Raw genomic sequence first — 15,409 nt, 5'->3', positions numbered from 1 at the left:
CCCTACTCACCAAGGCCTTCTCATGCCCCCTTCTTGCCCTTCTCAGCCCCTTCTTAAGCTCCTCTCTTGCTTCCCTATATTCCGCAATAGACCCATCTGATCCTTGCTTCCTAAACCTCATGTATGCTGCCTTCTTCCACCTGACTAGATTTTCCACCTCACTTGTCACCCATGGTTTCTTCACCCTACCATTCTTTATCTTCCTCACCGGGACAAATTTATCCCTATCATCCCGCAAGAGATCTCTAAACATCGACCACATGTCCATAGTACATTTCCCTGTAAAAACATCATCCCAATTCACACCCGCAAGTTCTAGCCTCATAGCCTCATAATTTGCCTTTCCCCAATTAAAAATTTTCCTGTCCTCTCTGATTCTATCCTTTTCCATGATAATGCTAAAGGCCAGGGAGTGGTGGTCACTGTCCCCCAGATGTTCACCCACTGAGAGATCTGTGACCTGACCCGGATCATTATCTAGTACTAGATCTAGTATGGCATTCCCCCAGGTTGGCCTGTCCACATACTGTGACAGGAATCCGTTTTGGACACACTTAACAAACTCTGCCCTATCTAAACCCTTGGTACTAATCAGGTGCCAATCAATATTAGGGAAGTTAAAGTCACCCATGATAAAAACCCTGTTATTTTTGCACCTTTCCAAAATCTGCCTCCCAATCTGCTCCTCTGTATCTCTGCTGCTACCAGGGGGCCTATAGAATACCCCCAATAGAGTAACATCTCCCTTCCTGTTCCTGACTTCCACCCATACTGACTTAAAAGAGGATCCTGCTACATTACCCACCCTTTCTGTAGCTGTAATAGTATCCCTGACCAGTAATGAAACCCCTCCTCCCCTTTTTCTGCCCTCTCTATCCCTTTTAAAGCACTGAAATCTAGGAACATTGAGAATCCATTCCTGCCCTGGTGCCAGCCAAGTCTCTGTAATGGCCACTAATCATAATTCCATGTATGTATCCAAGCTCTCCGTTCATCACCTTTGTTCCTGATACTTCTTGCATTGAGGTACACACATTTCAGCCCTTCTGCCTTACTGTCCAAAACGAGGGGTCACAGTTTGAGGATAAAGGGGAAGCCTTTTAGGACCGAGATGAGGAAAAACTTCTTCACACAGAGAGTGGTGAATCTGTGGACTATCAGGGCCTGATCCTTTGTGAGGTGGAGCAGGAGGGGACTGAGGGGGTGAGTTAGGGTGGTTGTCCAGTCCTTCCACTGTTTGCACGGAGCTCCGCCTGATCCTGAGGTATGAATCCCTCACCATCCCAACCCCTCTTCGAAAACCACCATCGGTCACCGGCCAGAGGATCCCAGGAGCCAGTTGGGAACGGCTTCTGTTTTTTTCTCACAAGGAGACTCTGCGGAAAAATATTCCCTTTTTCTTCCTGAAATCTCTGCCCATTGGGAGCTCTGATGGCTTGGTCAGGGAGCCTGGCATCAAGCCTGTGGACAGTCTGGACTCTTTCCCCCACAAATGAGTCAGGAGTAGGAGCAGGCGGTGAGGTGAACTACCCTAGCCTGTGTCCATCACCATGAGAGGTCAAGGAATGAGAATTCTCAGGATCCAGTGCAATGTTGTAGGTCTTCACGGGGTCTCTGCACATTCTTGTCTCCTTTCCGTGATCTCCTACCCTTACGGAGGCTAATGAGAATGAGGAGGGACTTGGGCTGGGGTATCCATGCTTGTTCACATCCTGCCAGGGAACCTAGCCTGGGGCACAGAAAGCTGCCCTACCAAACATGGCAGAGCCTCTGCATGGGTTATGTTGGCTGGGGAGAGTCAGACCACTTGGTGAATTCTACCTGAAGGAGTGGTGGGACTAGAGTGTAGATTAATAACCAGCAATATTTACAGCATGTAACTATTAGTAATTACACTAAGACAGCACCCCAATATCTTAGCCCCGTCCCTCCCTCTTCCCCATACATCACTCAGTACCTCCAGATCCCCTTACTAAGCTCCATACATCAACCCCACATTTCCCTCCCGTTGTGTCATGGTGCTCAGTGAGAGCTGATTGGATCACTGTTCAGGAACAATTCCCCAGGGTGGGGGCCACCAGGACAGGACAATCTTCCCCAGTGTGGGGTTCAGTGTGCTTGCCCTAGACCGCCTGTCCCAGTTTACCTGGTCCATCGCACGTGCGCTCGGCTGTCAGACACCACACAGGAAAGCTCGGCGCGTCCTCCCAAGGTCACATCCAAATTCCGTGGAGGCTCAGTAATCTCCAGTTCACCTGACCAAGACAGAGGTTGTGTTAGTACCTCTGGAAACACAGTTCAGAACCCCGACCACCCCTGCTCATCCACAGGAAAGAATACACGCTGGTGTGCCCAGCAGCTTAAAAGCTGGTGGCAGATGGAACAGGAACACCGGCAGCAGCAGGAATGGGAACGGCAGTGCGATTAGCTCCATCACCGGAACAGCGACAGGAATGGGAACGGCAGTGCCATCAGCTCCATCGCCGGAACAGCGACAGGAATGGGAACGGCAGTGCGATTAGCTCCATCACCGGAACAGTGACAGGAATGGGAACGGCAATGCGATGAGTTCCATCACCGGAACAGCGATAGGAGGGAATGGGAACGGCAGTGCGACGAGTTCCATCGCCGGAACAGCGACAGGAATGGGAACGGCAGTGCGATGAGTTCCATCGCCGAAACAGCGATAGGAGGGAATGGGAACGGCAGTGCGACGAGTTCCATCGCCGGAACAGCGACAGGAATGGAAACGGCAGTGCGACGAGTTCCATCGCCGAAACAGCGACAGGAATGGGAACGGCAGTGCGAAGAGTTCTATCGCCGAAACAGCGATAGGAGGGAATGGGAACGGCAGTGCGATGAGCTCCATCACCGGAACAGCGACAGAGGGGGGAATGCCAACGGCAGTCCGACGAGCATCATCGCCGGAACATCGACAGGAATGGGAACAGCAGTGCCATGAGCTCCATCGCCGGAACAGCGACAGGAATGGGAACGGCATGCGATGAGTTCCATCGCCGGAACAGTGACAGGGGGGAATGCGAACAGCAGTGCGATGAGCTCCATCGCCGGAACAGCGACAGGAATGGGAACGGCAGTGCAATGAGCTCCATGGCTGGAATATCGACAGGAATAGGAACAGCAGTGTGATGAGCTCCATCGCCGGAACAGCGACAGGAATGGGAACGACAGTGCGATGAGTTCCATCGCCGAAACAGCGATAGGAGGGAATGGAAACGGCAGTGCGACGAGTTCCATCGCCGGGTATCAGCGACAGGGGGAATGAGAACGGGAGTGCGACGTGTTCTATCGCCGGAACACCGATAGGAGGGAATGGGAACGGCAGTCCGACGAGCATCATCGCCGGAACATCGACAGGAATGGGAACAGCAGTGCCATGAGCTCCATCGCCGGAACAGCGACAGGAATGGGAACGGCATGCGATGAGTTCCATCGCCGGAACAGTGACAGGGGGGAATGCGAACAGCAGTGCGATGAGCTCCATCGCCGGAACAGTGACAGGAATGGGAACGGCAGTGCGATGAGCTCCATGGCTGGAATATCGACAGGAATAGGAACAGCAGTGTGATGAGCTCCATCGCCGGAACAGCGACAGGAATGGGAACGGCATGCGATGAGTTCCATCGCCGGAACAGTGACAGGGGGGAATGCGAACAGCAGTGCGATGAGCTCCATCGCCGGAACAGCGACAGGAATGGGAACGGCAGTGCGATGAGCTCCATGGCTGGAATATCGACAGGAATAGGAACAGCAGTGTGATGAGCTCCATCGCCGGAACAGCGACAGGAATGGGAACGACAGTGCGATGGGTTCCATCACCGGAACAGACACAGGAATGGGAATGGCAGTGCGATGGGTTCCATCGCCGGAACAGCGACAGAGGGGAATGGGAACGGCAGTGCGACGAGATCCATCGCCGGAACAGCGACAGAGGGGAATGGGAACGGCAGTGCGATGAGTTCCATCGCCGGAACAGCGACAGAGGGGAATGGGAACGGCAGTGCGATGAGCACGATCGCCAGAACAGTGACAGGGGGGAATGGGAATGGCAGTGCGATGAGCTCCAAAGCCGGAACAGCAACAGGAATGGAAACGGCAATGCGACCAGATCCATCGCCAGAACAGCGATAGGAGGGAATGGGAACGGCAGTGCAATGAGTTCCATCCCCGGAACAGCGACAGGAATAGGAACGGCAGTGTGATGAGTTCCATCCCCGGAACAGCGACAGGAATGGAAACGGCAATGCGACCAGTTCCATCGCCGGAACAGCGATAGGAAGGAATGGGAACGGCAGTGCGATAAGTTCCATCACCGGAACAGCGACGGGGGGAATGGGAACGGCAGTGCGAAGAGTTCCATCACCAGAACAGCGACAGGAATGGGAACGGCATTGTGATGAGCTCCATCGCCGGAACAGCGACAGGAGTGGGAATGGCAGATCGATGAGCTCCATCGCCGGAACAGCGACAGAGGGGAATGGGAACGGCAGTGCGATGAGCTCCAACACCAGAACAGCGACAGGGGGGAATGGGAATGGCAGTGTGACGAGCTCCTTCGCCGGATCAGCGACCCAGGGGAATGGGAACGGCAGTGCGACGAGCTCCATCGCCAGAACACCGACAGGAATGCAAACAGCAGTGCGACGAGCTCCAACGCCTGAACAGCGAGAGGAATGGGAACGGCAGTGCGACAAGCTCCATCGCCGGAACAGCGACAGGGGAATGGGAACAGGAGTGTGACGTGTTCTATCGCCGGAACACCAATAGGAGGGAATGGGAACGGCAGTGCGACGAGCTCCAAAGCCGGAACAGCGAGAGGAATGGAAACGGCAGTGCGACGAGCTCCAACGCCGGAACAGCGAGAGGAATGGGAACGGCAATGCAACGAGCTCCAATGCCGGAACAGCGAGAGGAGGAAATGGGAACAGCAGTGTGACGAGTTCCATCGCCAAAACAGCGATAGGAAGGAATGGGAACGGCAGTGCGATGAGTTCCATCGCCGGAACAGTGATGGGGGAATGCGAACGGCAGTGCGATGAGTTCCATCGCCGGAACAGCGATAGGAGGGAATGGGAACGGCAGTGCGACGTGTTCCATCGCCGGAACACCGATAGGAGGAAATGGGAACGGCAGTGTGACGAGTTCCATCGCCAAAACAGCGATAGGAAGGAATGGGAACGGCAGTGCGATGAGTTCCATCGCCGGAACAGTGATGGGGGAATGCGAACGGCAGTGCGATGAGTTCCATCGCCGGAACAGCGATAGGAGGGAATAGGAACGGCAGTGCGATGAGTTCCATCGCCGGAACAGCGACGGGGGGAATGGGAACGGCAGTCTGACGAGCCTCATCGCCGGAACAGCGACATGAATGGGAACAGCAGTGCCATGAGCTCCATCATCGGAACATCGACAGGAATCGGAACGGCAGTGCGATGAGCTCTATCGCCAGAACAACGACAGGAATGGGAATGGCACAGCGATGAGCTCCATCGCCGGAACAGCGACAGGAATGGGAACGGCAGTGCGATGGGTTCCATCGCCGGAACAGCGACAGAGGGTAATGGGAACGGCAGTGCGATGAGTTCCATCGCCAGAACAGCGACAGGGGGGAATGGGAATGGCAGTGCCATCAGCTCCATCGCCGGAACAACGACAGGAATGGGAACGGCAGTGCGACGAGCTCCAACGCCGGAACAGTGATAGGAGGGAATGGGAACGGCAGTGCGATGAGCTCCATCGCCGGAACAGCGACAGGGGGGAATGGGAATGGCAGTGCCATCAGCTCCATCGCCGGAACAGCGACAGGAATGGGAACGGCAGTGCGACGAGCTCCATCGCCGGAACAGCGACAGGGGGGAATGGGAATGGCAGTGCCATCAGCTCCATCGCTGGAACAGCGACAGGGGGGAATGGGAATGGCAGTGCCATCAGCTCCATCGCTGGAACAACGACAGGAATGGGAACGGCAGTGCGACGAGCTCCAACGCCGGAACAGTGATAGGAGGGAATGGGAACGGCAGTGCGATGAGATCCAACGCCTGAACAGCGACAGGAATGGGAACGGCAGTGCGATGAGCTCCATCGCCGGAACAGCGACAGGGGGGAATGGGAATGGCAGTGCCATCAGCTCCATCGCCGGAACAGCGACAGGAATGGGAATGGCAGTGCCATCAGCTCCATCGCCGGAACAGCGACAGGAATGGGAACGGCAGTGCGACGAGCTCCATCGCCGGAACAGCGACAGGGGGGAATGGGAACGGCAGTGCCATCAGCTCCATCGCTGGAACAGCGACAGGAATGGGAATGGCAGTGCCATCAGCTCCATCGCCGGAACAGCGACAGGGGGGAATGGGAATGGCAGTGCCATCAGCTCCATCGCCGGAACAACGACAGGAATGGGAACGGCAGTGCGACGAGCTCCAACGCCGGAACAGTGATAGGAGGGAATGGGAACGGCAGTGCGATGAGCTCCATCGCCGGAACAGCGACAGGGGGGAATGGGAATGGCAGTGCCATCAGCTCCATCGCCGGAACAGCGACAGGAATGGGAATGGCAGTGCCATCAGCTCCATCGCCGGAACAGCGACAGGAATGGGAACGGCAGTGCGACGAGCTCCATCGCCGGAACAGCGACAGGGGGGAATGGGAACGGCAGTGCCATCAGCTCCATCGCTGGAACAGCGACAGGAATGGGAATGGCAGTGCCATCAGCTCCATCGCCGGAACAGCGACAGGGGGGAATGGGAATGGCAGTGCCATCAGCTCCATCGCCGGAACAACGACAGGAATGGGAACGGCAGTGCGACGAGCTCCAACGCCGGAACAGTGATAGGAGGGAATGGGAACGGCAGTGCGATGAGCTCCATCGCCGGAACAGCGACAGGGGGGAATGGGAATGGCAGTGCCATCAGCTCCATCGCCGGAACAGCGACAGGGGGGAATGGGAATGGCAGTGCCATCAGCTCCATCGCCGGAACAACGACAGGAATGGGAACGGCAGTGCGATGAGCTCCATCGCCGGAACAGCGACAGGAATGGGAACGACAGTGCGATGAGCTCCATCGCCGGAACACCGATAGGGGGGATGGGAACGGCAGTGCGACGAGTTCCTGCTCCCACCAGATCTGTGTCTTCGAGATTGTCCTCAGGGTGTGACCCTCGCCCCTCTATCACAGAAGGGCAGGGAAAGGCGTCGGGGGGGGGGGGGTCACTCTACTGGGTCACGTGACTCTTATCCCGACGTCACCTGCTATGATGCAAGCTCTGACGTGAAGCACAATCTTTGCAGACCAGAGTCTGCCAGTGCTGTGCAGAGAGAGCACCCACCCCAAATGCAGAATATATGGTGGGACATCCAGCCCTACTGATTGCAGTTTCCACAGACACTGGTTACTCCAGCCTCAGCTTTCCAGGAGAGGGGACTATTGGGGCAAAATTCCCTTCGTTGGAGGGATTCCCCATCCTAGAGTAACACTGCATATTAAACACGGAGGGGCAATGTATGTAAAATTAAATAACTGTGAAAAATCGAACTTCAGGTATCCCAGCTCTGGGTTAAACAATACAAGAGGTTACATTTTATATTAAGTGCAACAAGTGACACTGGGCAATCACAGGTAGGAGGAGTGTGTTCCCACAGGCAGATGTGAATGGTTGAGTAACGTTACAACAATGGACAGAGCAAGGGGTGATTCATACTGTCACACCTACTCACCTCATGGCAAGATCGCTGAAGGGACGGTGCTAGTTTGCAGCATTTTCTGGGAACAATTCCACCTCTCCAGGCCTGGAATGCCTGAGTCTCCTGATCTTTTGCCTTCTGCTGGAGGCCTTACCACTAAGGGAGAGAATTCCAAAGACCCACCAGTCTTAGGGTGTAGGAATTTATCCCCGTCTCTGCCCGAAATGCCCAACTCTTATTCTGAGACAGTGACCCTGGCTCTGGATGCCTCAGCCAGGGCTAAATCCTTGCTGCCCACACTCCCAGATACCTCTCAGTGAGATCACCTCTCTCCCTCTAATCTCTGATATGACAAACCTGCCATCCCAGCAGTCATCACAAGGCTCCACTGAACACCAGTACATCCTCAATAGCACACAACCGGTAACGGAGCAGAAACTGGTAACGGTGCAGAAACGGGTAACGGAGCAGAAACGGGTAACGGTGCAGAAACGGGTAACGGAGCAGAAACAGGTAACGGAGCAGAAACGGGTAACGGTGCAGAAACGGGTAACGAAGCAGAAACGGGTAACGGAGCAGAAACGGGTAACGGTGCAGAAACGGGTAACAGAGCAGAAACGGGTAACGGAGCAGAAACGGGTAACGGAGCAGAAACGGGTAACGGTGCAGAAACGGGCAACGGTGCAGAAACGGACAACGGTGCAGAAACGGACAACGGTGCAGAAACCGGTAACGGAGCAGAAACCGGTAACGGAGCAGAAACGGGTAACGGTGCAGAAACCGGTAACGGAGCAGAAACGGGTAACGGTGCAGAAACGGGTAACGGAGCAGAAACGGGTAACGGAGCAGAAACGGGTAACGGAGCAGAAACGGGTAACGGAGCAGAAACGGACAACGGTGCAGAAACGGACAACGGTGCAGAAACCGGTAACGGAGCAGAAACCGGTAACGGAGCAGAAACGGGTAACGGTGCAGAAACCGGTAACGGAGCAGAAACGGGTAACGGAGCAGAAACGGGTAACGGTGCAGAAACGGGTAACGGTGCAGAAACCGGTAACGGAGCAGAAACGGGTAACGGAGCAGAAACGGGTAACGGTGCAGAAACGGGTAACGGAGCAGAAACGGGTAACGGAGCAGAAACGGGTAACGGTGCAGAAACGGGTAACGGAGCAGAAACGGGTAACGGAGCAGAAACGGGTAACGGTGCAGAAACGGGCAACGGTGCAGAAACGGACAACGGTGCAGAAACGGACAACGGTGCAGAAACCGGTAACGGAGCAGAAACCGGTAACGGAGCAGAAACGGGTAACGGTGCAGAAACCGGTAACGGAGCAGAAACCGGTAACGGAGCAGAAACGGGTAACGGAGCAGAAACGGGTAACGGTGCAGAAACCGGTAACGGAGCAGAAACCGGTAACGGAGCAGAAACGGATAATGGTGCAGAAACAGGCCTTCCCGCTCACCAAACTTGCACTTACCATGACCCTAACTAAGAGTTTACAGGCCTTGAGGCCTATCTGTTGGAGCCTACCTCCTGCATAGCCAAGTTGAACAAACTCTCTGATGCTTCCTCACCTGGGAGGTGAGGGAGAGCTGGTCTTTGAAAGGATCTCTAGTAATTTATCCAAGGTCTGACTGTGCACACCTTGACTGCCAGAGAGGTTGTCAGCCTGCTCCTGTGAGGCAGCTCTGAATCCCACAACTTCCAGTTCAGAGACTGCAGGGTTGGGGGAGGGGGTGGTTGTTGGGGGGAGCACATGTAGCACAGTCAATGTCCTTAAAGCTCTTGGCATCCTTTATGAAATATGGAGACCAAAACCTGCACAAAGTTCTCCAGGTGCAGCCTCACCAGTGCCAAACTGCATCAAAAATTACACAGCTTGCATCAACTTTCCTCATTACTTGCTAGAATTTCATATGTCAACACACTGCAATCTGATTCTTTTATTCTACAACATCTGCAGTTCACTCCATTTAAACAATACTTTTCACTCTTCCTTCCAAAGTGGATAACCTCACACTTTCCTACATTATAGTGCATCTGCCAACTTCTTATCCACTCAGGTAACTTATCCATAGCCCTCTACAGCCTCTTTCTGTCAATTACCTAACTTGTTAACCTACCTATTTCTGTTTCGAATGTATCTCATTACCAAGTTCTCAAGGATGGTAGAAAGAGGAGCAGTGATGTGGAAGTGACAAAGAGTTTGAAATAAATGGTCTAGGTCTGTTGTGAGCACTCTTTTGGCAAGAGATTGCAATTTCCCAGAGTTTTGCTGGACCGAGCATCTGGGAGATAACATACCACCCTGGCTTCCCTTTTGCAGCCACAGAATCTCCTGTCCATCCCTCTAACTATTGAGTCTCCTATCACTACTTTACCCTTCCCTGCTGAGCTGCCGAGCCGGCTACAGTGCCATTGACCTGGCTGCTGCTGCTAATGTGGCCTGATAAGTCACCCCACCCGGCAGTTCCAAAAGGGCATACTTGTTGCTGAGGGAATGACCATAGTGGAACCCTTTGCTGACTGCTTACTCCCCTTACTTCTCCTGGTCTCCCATCTACTCTCCCTTACTTCTCCTGGTGGTCACCCATCTACTCTCCCTTACTTCTCCTGGTCTCCCATCTACTCTCCCTTACTTCTCCTGGTCTCCCATCTACTCTCCCTTACTTCTCCTGGTGGTCACCCATCTACTCTCCCTTACTTCTCCTGGTCTCCCATCTACTCTCCCTTACTTCTCCTGGTCTCCCATCTACTCTCCCTTACTTCTCATGGTCACCCATCTACTCTCCCTTACTTCTCGTGGTCACCCATCTACTCTCCCTTACTTCTCGTGGTCTCCCATCTACTCTCCCTTACTTCTCGTGGTCTCCCATCTACTCTCCCTTACTTCTCGTGGTCACCCATGTACTCTCCTTTACTTCCCGTGGTTACCCATCTACTCTCCCTTACTTCTCCTGGTCACCCATCTACTCTCCCTTACTTCTGGTGGTCACCCATCTACTAGACACTAGAATACTACAGCACAGTACAGGCCCTTCCACCCTCCATGTTGTGCCAATCCATATATGCCTTTAAGAAAACATACTAAACCCACACTACCCCGTAACCCTCTATTTTTCTTTCATCCATGTGCCTGTCCAAGAGGCTCTTAAACACCTCTAATGTTTTAGCCTCCACCACCATCCCTGGCAAGTCATTCCAGGCACCCACAACCCTCTGTGTAAAAAACTTACCCCTGATGTCTCCCCTAAACTTCCCTTCCTTAACTTTGTACATATGCCCTCTGGTGTTTGCTATTCGTGCCCTGGGAAACAGGTACTGGCTATCCACCCTATCTATGCCTCTCATAATCTTGCAGACCTCTGTCAAGTCCCCTCTCATCCTTCTACGCTACAAAGAGAAAAGTCCCAGATCTGCTAACCTTGCCTCATAAGACTTGTTTTCCAATCCAGGCAACATCCTGGTAAGTCTCCTCTGCACCCTCTCCATAGCTTCCACATCCTTCCTATAATGAGGTGACCAGAACTGAACACTCTAAGTGTGGTCTCACCAGAGATTTGTGGAGTTGCAACATGACCTCTCTACTCTTGAACTCAATCCCCCATTAATGAAGTCGAGCATTCCATAGGCCTTCTTAACTATCCTATCAACCCGTGCAGCAACCTTGAAGGATATATGGATTTGAACCCCAAGGTTCCTCTGTTCATCCACACACTTAAATAACCGACCATTAACCCTGTATTCAGCCTTCTGGTTTGTCCTTCCAAAATGCATCACCTCACACTTATCTGGATTGAACTCCATCTGCCACTTTTCTGCCCAACTCTGTATCCTGTCTATATCCTCTTGTAACATTTGACAACCTACAGCTCCATCCACAACTCCTCCAATCTTCGTGTCATCCGCAAACTTACTCACCCATCCTTCTGCCTCTTTATTCAGGTCATTTATAAAAATCACAAAGAGCAGGGGTCCCGGGACAGATCCTTGCGGCATTCCACTAGTCACCGAACTCCAAGCAGAATACTTTCCTTCCACTACTACCCTCTGCTTTCTTCCTGTAAACCAATTTTTTATCCAAACAGCCAAGGTTCCACTGATCCCATGCCTCATGACTTTCTGGACGAGTTTCTCGTGGGGGACCTTGTCAAACGCCTTGCTAAAATCCATGTAGACCACATCTATTGCCCTACCCTCATCAATTTCTTTTGTTACCGCTTCAAAAAATTCAATTAGGCTCGTGAGGCACGACCTATCCTTCACAAAGCCATGTTGACTATCCTTGAGTAGACTGTACTTCTCCAAATGCTCGTAGATCCTAACCTTAAGAATCCTTTCCAATAGTTTACAGACCACTGACATAAGATTCATCAGTCTATAGTTCCCAGGATTCTCCCTATTACCTTTTTTAAACAAGGGAACTACATTTGCCATTCTCCAATCCTTCGGCACCTCCCCTGCAGCCAGAGAGGATTCAAAGATCATAGCTACTGCTCCAATGATCTCTCCTTACTCCTGGTGGTCCCCCATCTACTTTCTGAAGCATGCACTCTGGATGTGAGCACCTCAGTAAAATGAAGTTTTCAGTTTTCCATGTGGTCCTGTGTGTGCCCAGCTCCAGCTCCTTAATGTTGTCAGTCATAAGCTGAAGTTGGGTGCAATTCCTGCAGATGTAGTCATCACCCAGACTGTTAGGTACCACGTCATTTAGGAGGAGCATTCCACTGCCTGAACTACTGTCCCGCCTACACTTGGTATGCCTCCAGCTTCTCAAACGCCTGCACATGTTCTCATCCAAGCCTGCTGACCCAAAGCCACCGTCCACTTACACAGTCCCTCCCTAAAGTTTACAAAGAACGGTGCAAGAAACAGAAGACATCCAGGGAGTGGCAGTTCGGTGGGTGAAAATGCCTTGTTAATGAGAGAGGTCAGAGGAGAATGGCCAGACTGGTTCAAGCTGACAGGAAGGTGACAACAGTTCAAACAACCACACGTTACAACAGTTGTGTGCAGGAAGGCACCTTTGAACACACAGCACATCGAATCTTAAAGTGGATGGACTACAGCAGCAGAAGACCATGAACATACAGGAGGTACCTAACAGAGTGGCCGCTGAGGATAAATATAGGCAAACAGGTCTAGCTCAGATACATATCTAAGTCAGTATGCATCAGCTGGTCTGTTTCTGTCATGCAATTTCACTGCATGGGAGCAGTCCCATCACTGGGGGACATAGAAGACACTACCAATGCTGTAATCTACACCAGGACTGATGCAGGGTCTTGACCCAAAACACCTCCCCCCTCCCCACAGATGAGCCCAACCGGCCAAGCTCCTCTAACAGACCGTGGTCCTTCCGCCTGAGAGGTTCCTGCTTTGACGTCTAACATGACCACATCAACACTACCTTGGACCTTTAGCTCAACTTGGCGAACATCTTGGTCCCGTCCGTTCGATGCTTGACAGGTATACAACCCAGCGTCTTGCTGCCGAACCTTGCTGATCACCAGTGAGTCGTCGGAAAGTTTGCTGTGCCTACCAGAACAGAGATTGATCAGGAAAAGAACAAAATGATCACTTACCCCAAGTCAGTACAGCCCTCAGATTAAACAAGGACCCCATTCTCAGAGAGCAGTTATCTTGGATCGTGCCCCTGTAGCTTTCAGTACCTGAGGAAGAGCAGGAGTTCTCCCTCGTGTACTGCTCACTGAGATTGTCAACACCATTGAAACCAACACCTGTTCACCTTCACCTCAGCTTGCTGCCCAGTGGATTTACTATGTCCACCTGGAACAGGTCCTTCGGCCCCGAGTGTTGTTCCAAACTAATTAAATTAGTAAATAAATGCCTAAATAAATGAATCCGTCCTGTGCAGACAATGTCCATATCCCTCCATTCTGTGTATACCCATGTGCCAGTCTCTGTGACAATGTCCATATCCCTCCATTCTGTGCCTACCCATGTGCCAGTCTCTGTGACAATGTCCATATCCCTCCATTCTGTGTCTATCCATGTGCCAGTCTCCGTGCTTTTGAAACATATCTGCTCCCGCCTGTCTGACAGCACATTCCAAGCACCTGCACTCTCTCAGTTAGACACTCATTCCTTTGAACTTCCCCCTTGTCACCTCTTAGTAAGAGACATATGGGAAAACTCTACTCTACCTTTGCCCCATAATTTTATAATCTCCTGTCAGGTCTCCCCGCAGGCTCTGTTGGTCATGAGAAAACAATCCTAGTTTGTCCAACTTCTCCTTATAGTAAATACCCTCTCATCCAGGCCGTGCCCTTGTATCAGAATCAGGTTTAATATCACTGGCATATGTTGTTGTTTTGTGCCGGTGGTACATTACAACACATAATAATAAAAACTACTGTATAATGAGCAAATAAAAACATTAAATTAGGAAGTAGTGCAGAAAGACAGTGGAAAAAGAACTGAGGAAGTTCCTGTTCTTGAAACACTGAGTGTGTGTCTTCAGTCTCCCGTACCTCCTCCTTGAGAAGTGGGCATGTCCTGGGTCTTTAATGATGAATGCTGCTTTTTCGAGGCATGTGCTCGGTGCCAGGGAGACTAGTGCTCATGATGGGGCTGGCTGAGTTCACAACTTTCTGCCGCTCTGGCTGTGCAGCGGCTCCTCCATACCTGACAGTGGTGCAGCCGGTTAGAAAGCTCTCCACGGTACATCTGTAGGAATTTATGAGTATTTTTGATGACAAACCCATTCCCGTCAAACTTCTAAAGAAAAATAGTTTCTGTCATGGCTTCTATTTAATTGCATCTATATGTTGGGCCCAGGATAGATCTTCAGACATGTTGACACCCAGGAACTTATCTCACCTTTTCCACTCCTGATCCCCTGACGAGGACTGGTGTGTGCTCCCTCGACTTCCCCTTCCTGAAGTCCACAATCAATTCCTTAGATCACTGATGCTGAGTGCAAGGTTGTTGTTGCCAAACGATCAACCAGCTGATCTTTTTCACCCCTCGTCACCATCTGAAATTCTGACAATTGTGTCACCGGCAAAATTGTAGATGGTGTTTGAGTGTTGCCATGCCTCATAGTTGTGGGTGTAGAGAGAGTAGAGCACGCATCTTTGAGGTGTGCCAGTGTTGGATTGTCAGTGAGGAAGAGATGTTATTTCTGATCTCCACAGACTGTGGTCTCCTGATGAGAAAGTCAAGGATCAAATTGCAGAGGAAGGTACAGATGCCCAGGTTCTGGAGTTGTTGATGAGCACTGAGGTATGGTGGTGTTGAACGCTGAGCTGTAGTCATTTTTGAAATTTTCGGGTTTTTTTTCCTCCAACGGCGTTCAGAGAGGCGGGACTGCGCAGGCGTGTGACGTCGGGCAGTGCAGCGCGGCAGATTTAAAAGGAACAGAGCCTCATAGAGCGGGCAGCAGAGTTTGCGGGCTGCGGAGTGAGCCGGGAGCAGAGTGAAGGCTTAAGGGCTTCGGCTCAACGGGCTTAGGCGGAAACGGACGAGGCGAGGAAGGTTTGGTATTCATTTTCTGTTGTTATTTGAGGAGAGGGGCAGTATGAGTGTGAGGGTAGTTTGTTGTTCTCGGTGTCGGATGTGGGAAGCCCTGGAGTCTCTAAGCCTCCCGAACGTCTACATCTGCGCCAAGTGCATCGAGATGCAGCTCCTAAGGGACCGCGTTACGGAACTGGAGCTGCAGCTCGATGACCTTCGTCTGGTCA

General features: G+C 52.1%; 1 protein-coding gene across 1 annotated transcript in view; it reads right to left on the bottom strand.

The window, feature by feature from the left end:
• LOC140192205 (papilin-like) overlaps positions 1 to 14,431 on the bottom strand; it is a 32,923-nt gene extending 18,492 nt beyond the window's left edge. The window contains exons 1-3 of the mRNA XM_072249928.1: positions 14,352 to 14,431; positions 13,114 to 13,283; positions 2,147 to 2,255 (exon numbers count right to left, since the gene is read on the bottom strand). Of these exons, the coding sequence (XP_072106029.1) occupies positions 2,147 to 2,255; positions 13,114 to 13,283; positions 14,352 to 14,431 (359 nt within the window). The remainder of the gene's footprint in view (positions 1 to 2,146; positions 2,256 to 13,113; positions 13,284 to 14,351) is intronic.
• Positions 14,432 to 15,409: the final 978 nt, after the last annotated feature.

Source organism: Mobula birostris, chromosome 1 (assembly GCF_030028105.1).
Source record: "Mobula birostris isolate sMobBir1 chromosome 1, sMobBir1.hap1, whole genome shotgun sequence".
Taxonomy (NCBI): domain Eukaryota; kingdom Metazoa; phylum Chordata; class Chondrichthyes; order Myliobatiformes; family Myliobatidae; genus Mobula; species Mobula birostris.
Note: the sequence above shows the minus strand (reverse complement) of the source record. Positions and strands in the feature narration are given on the sequence as shown.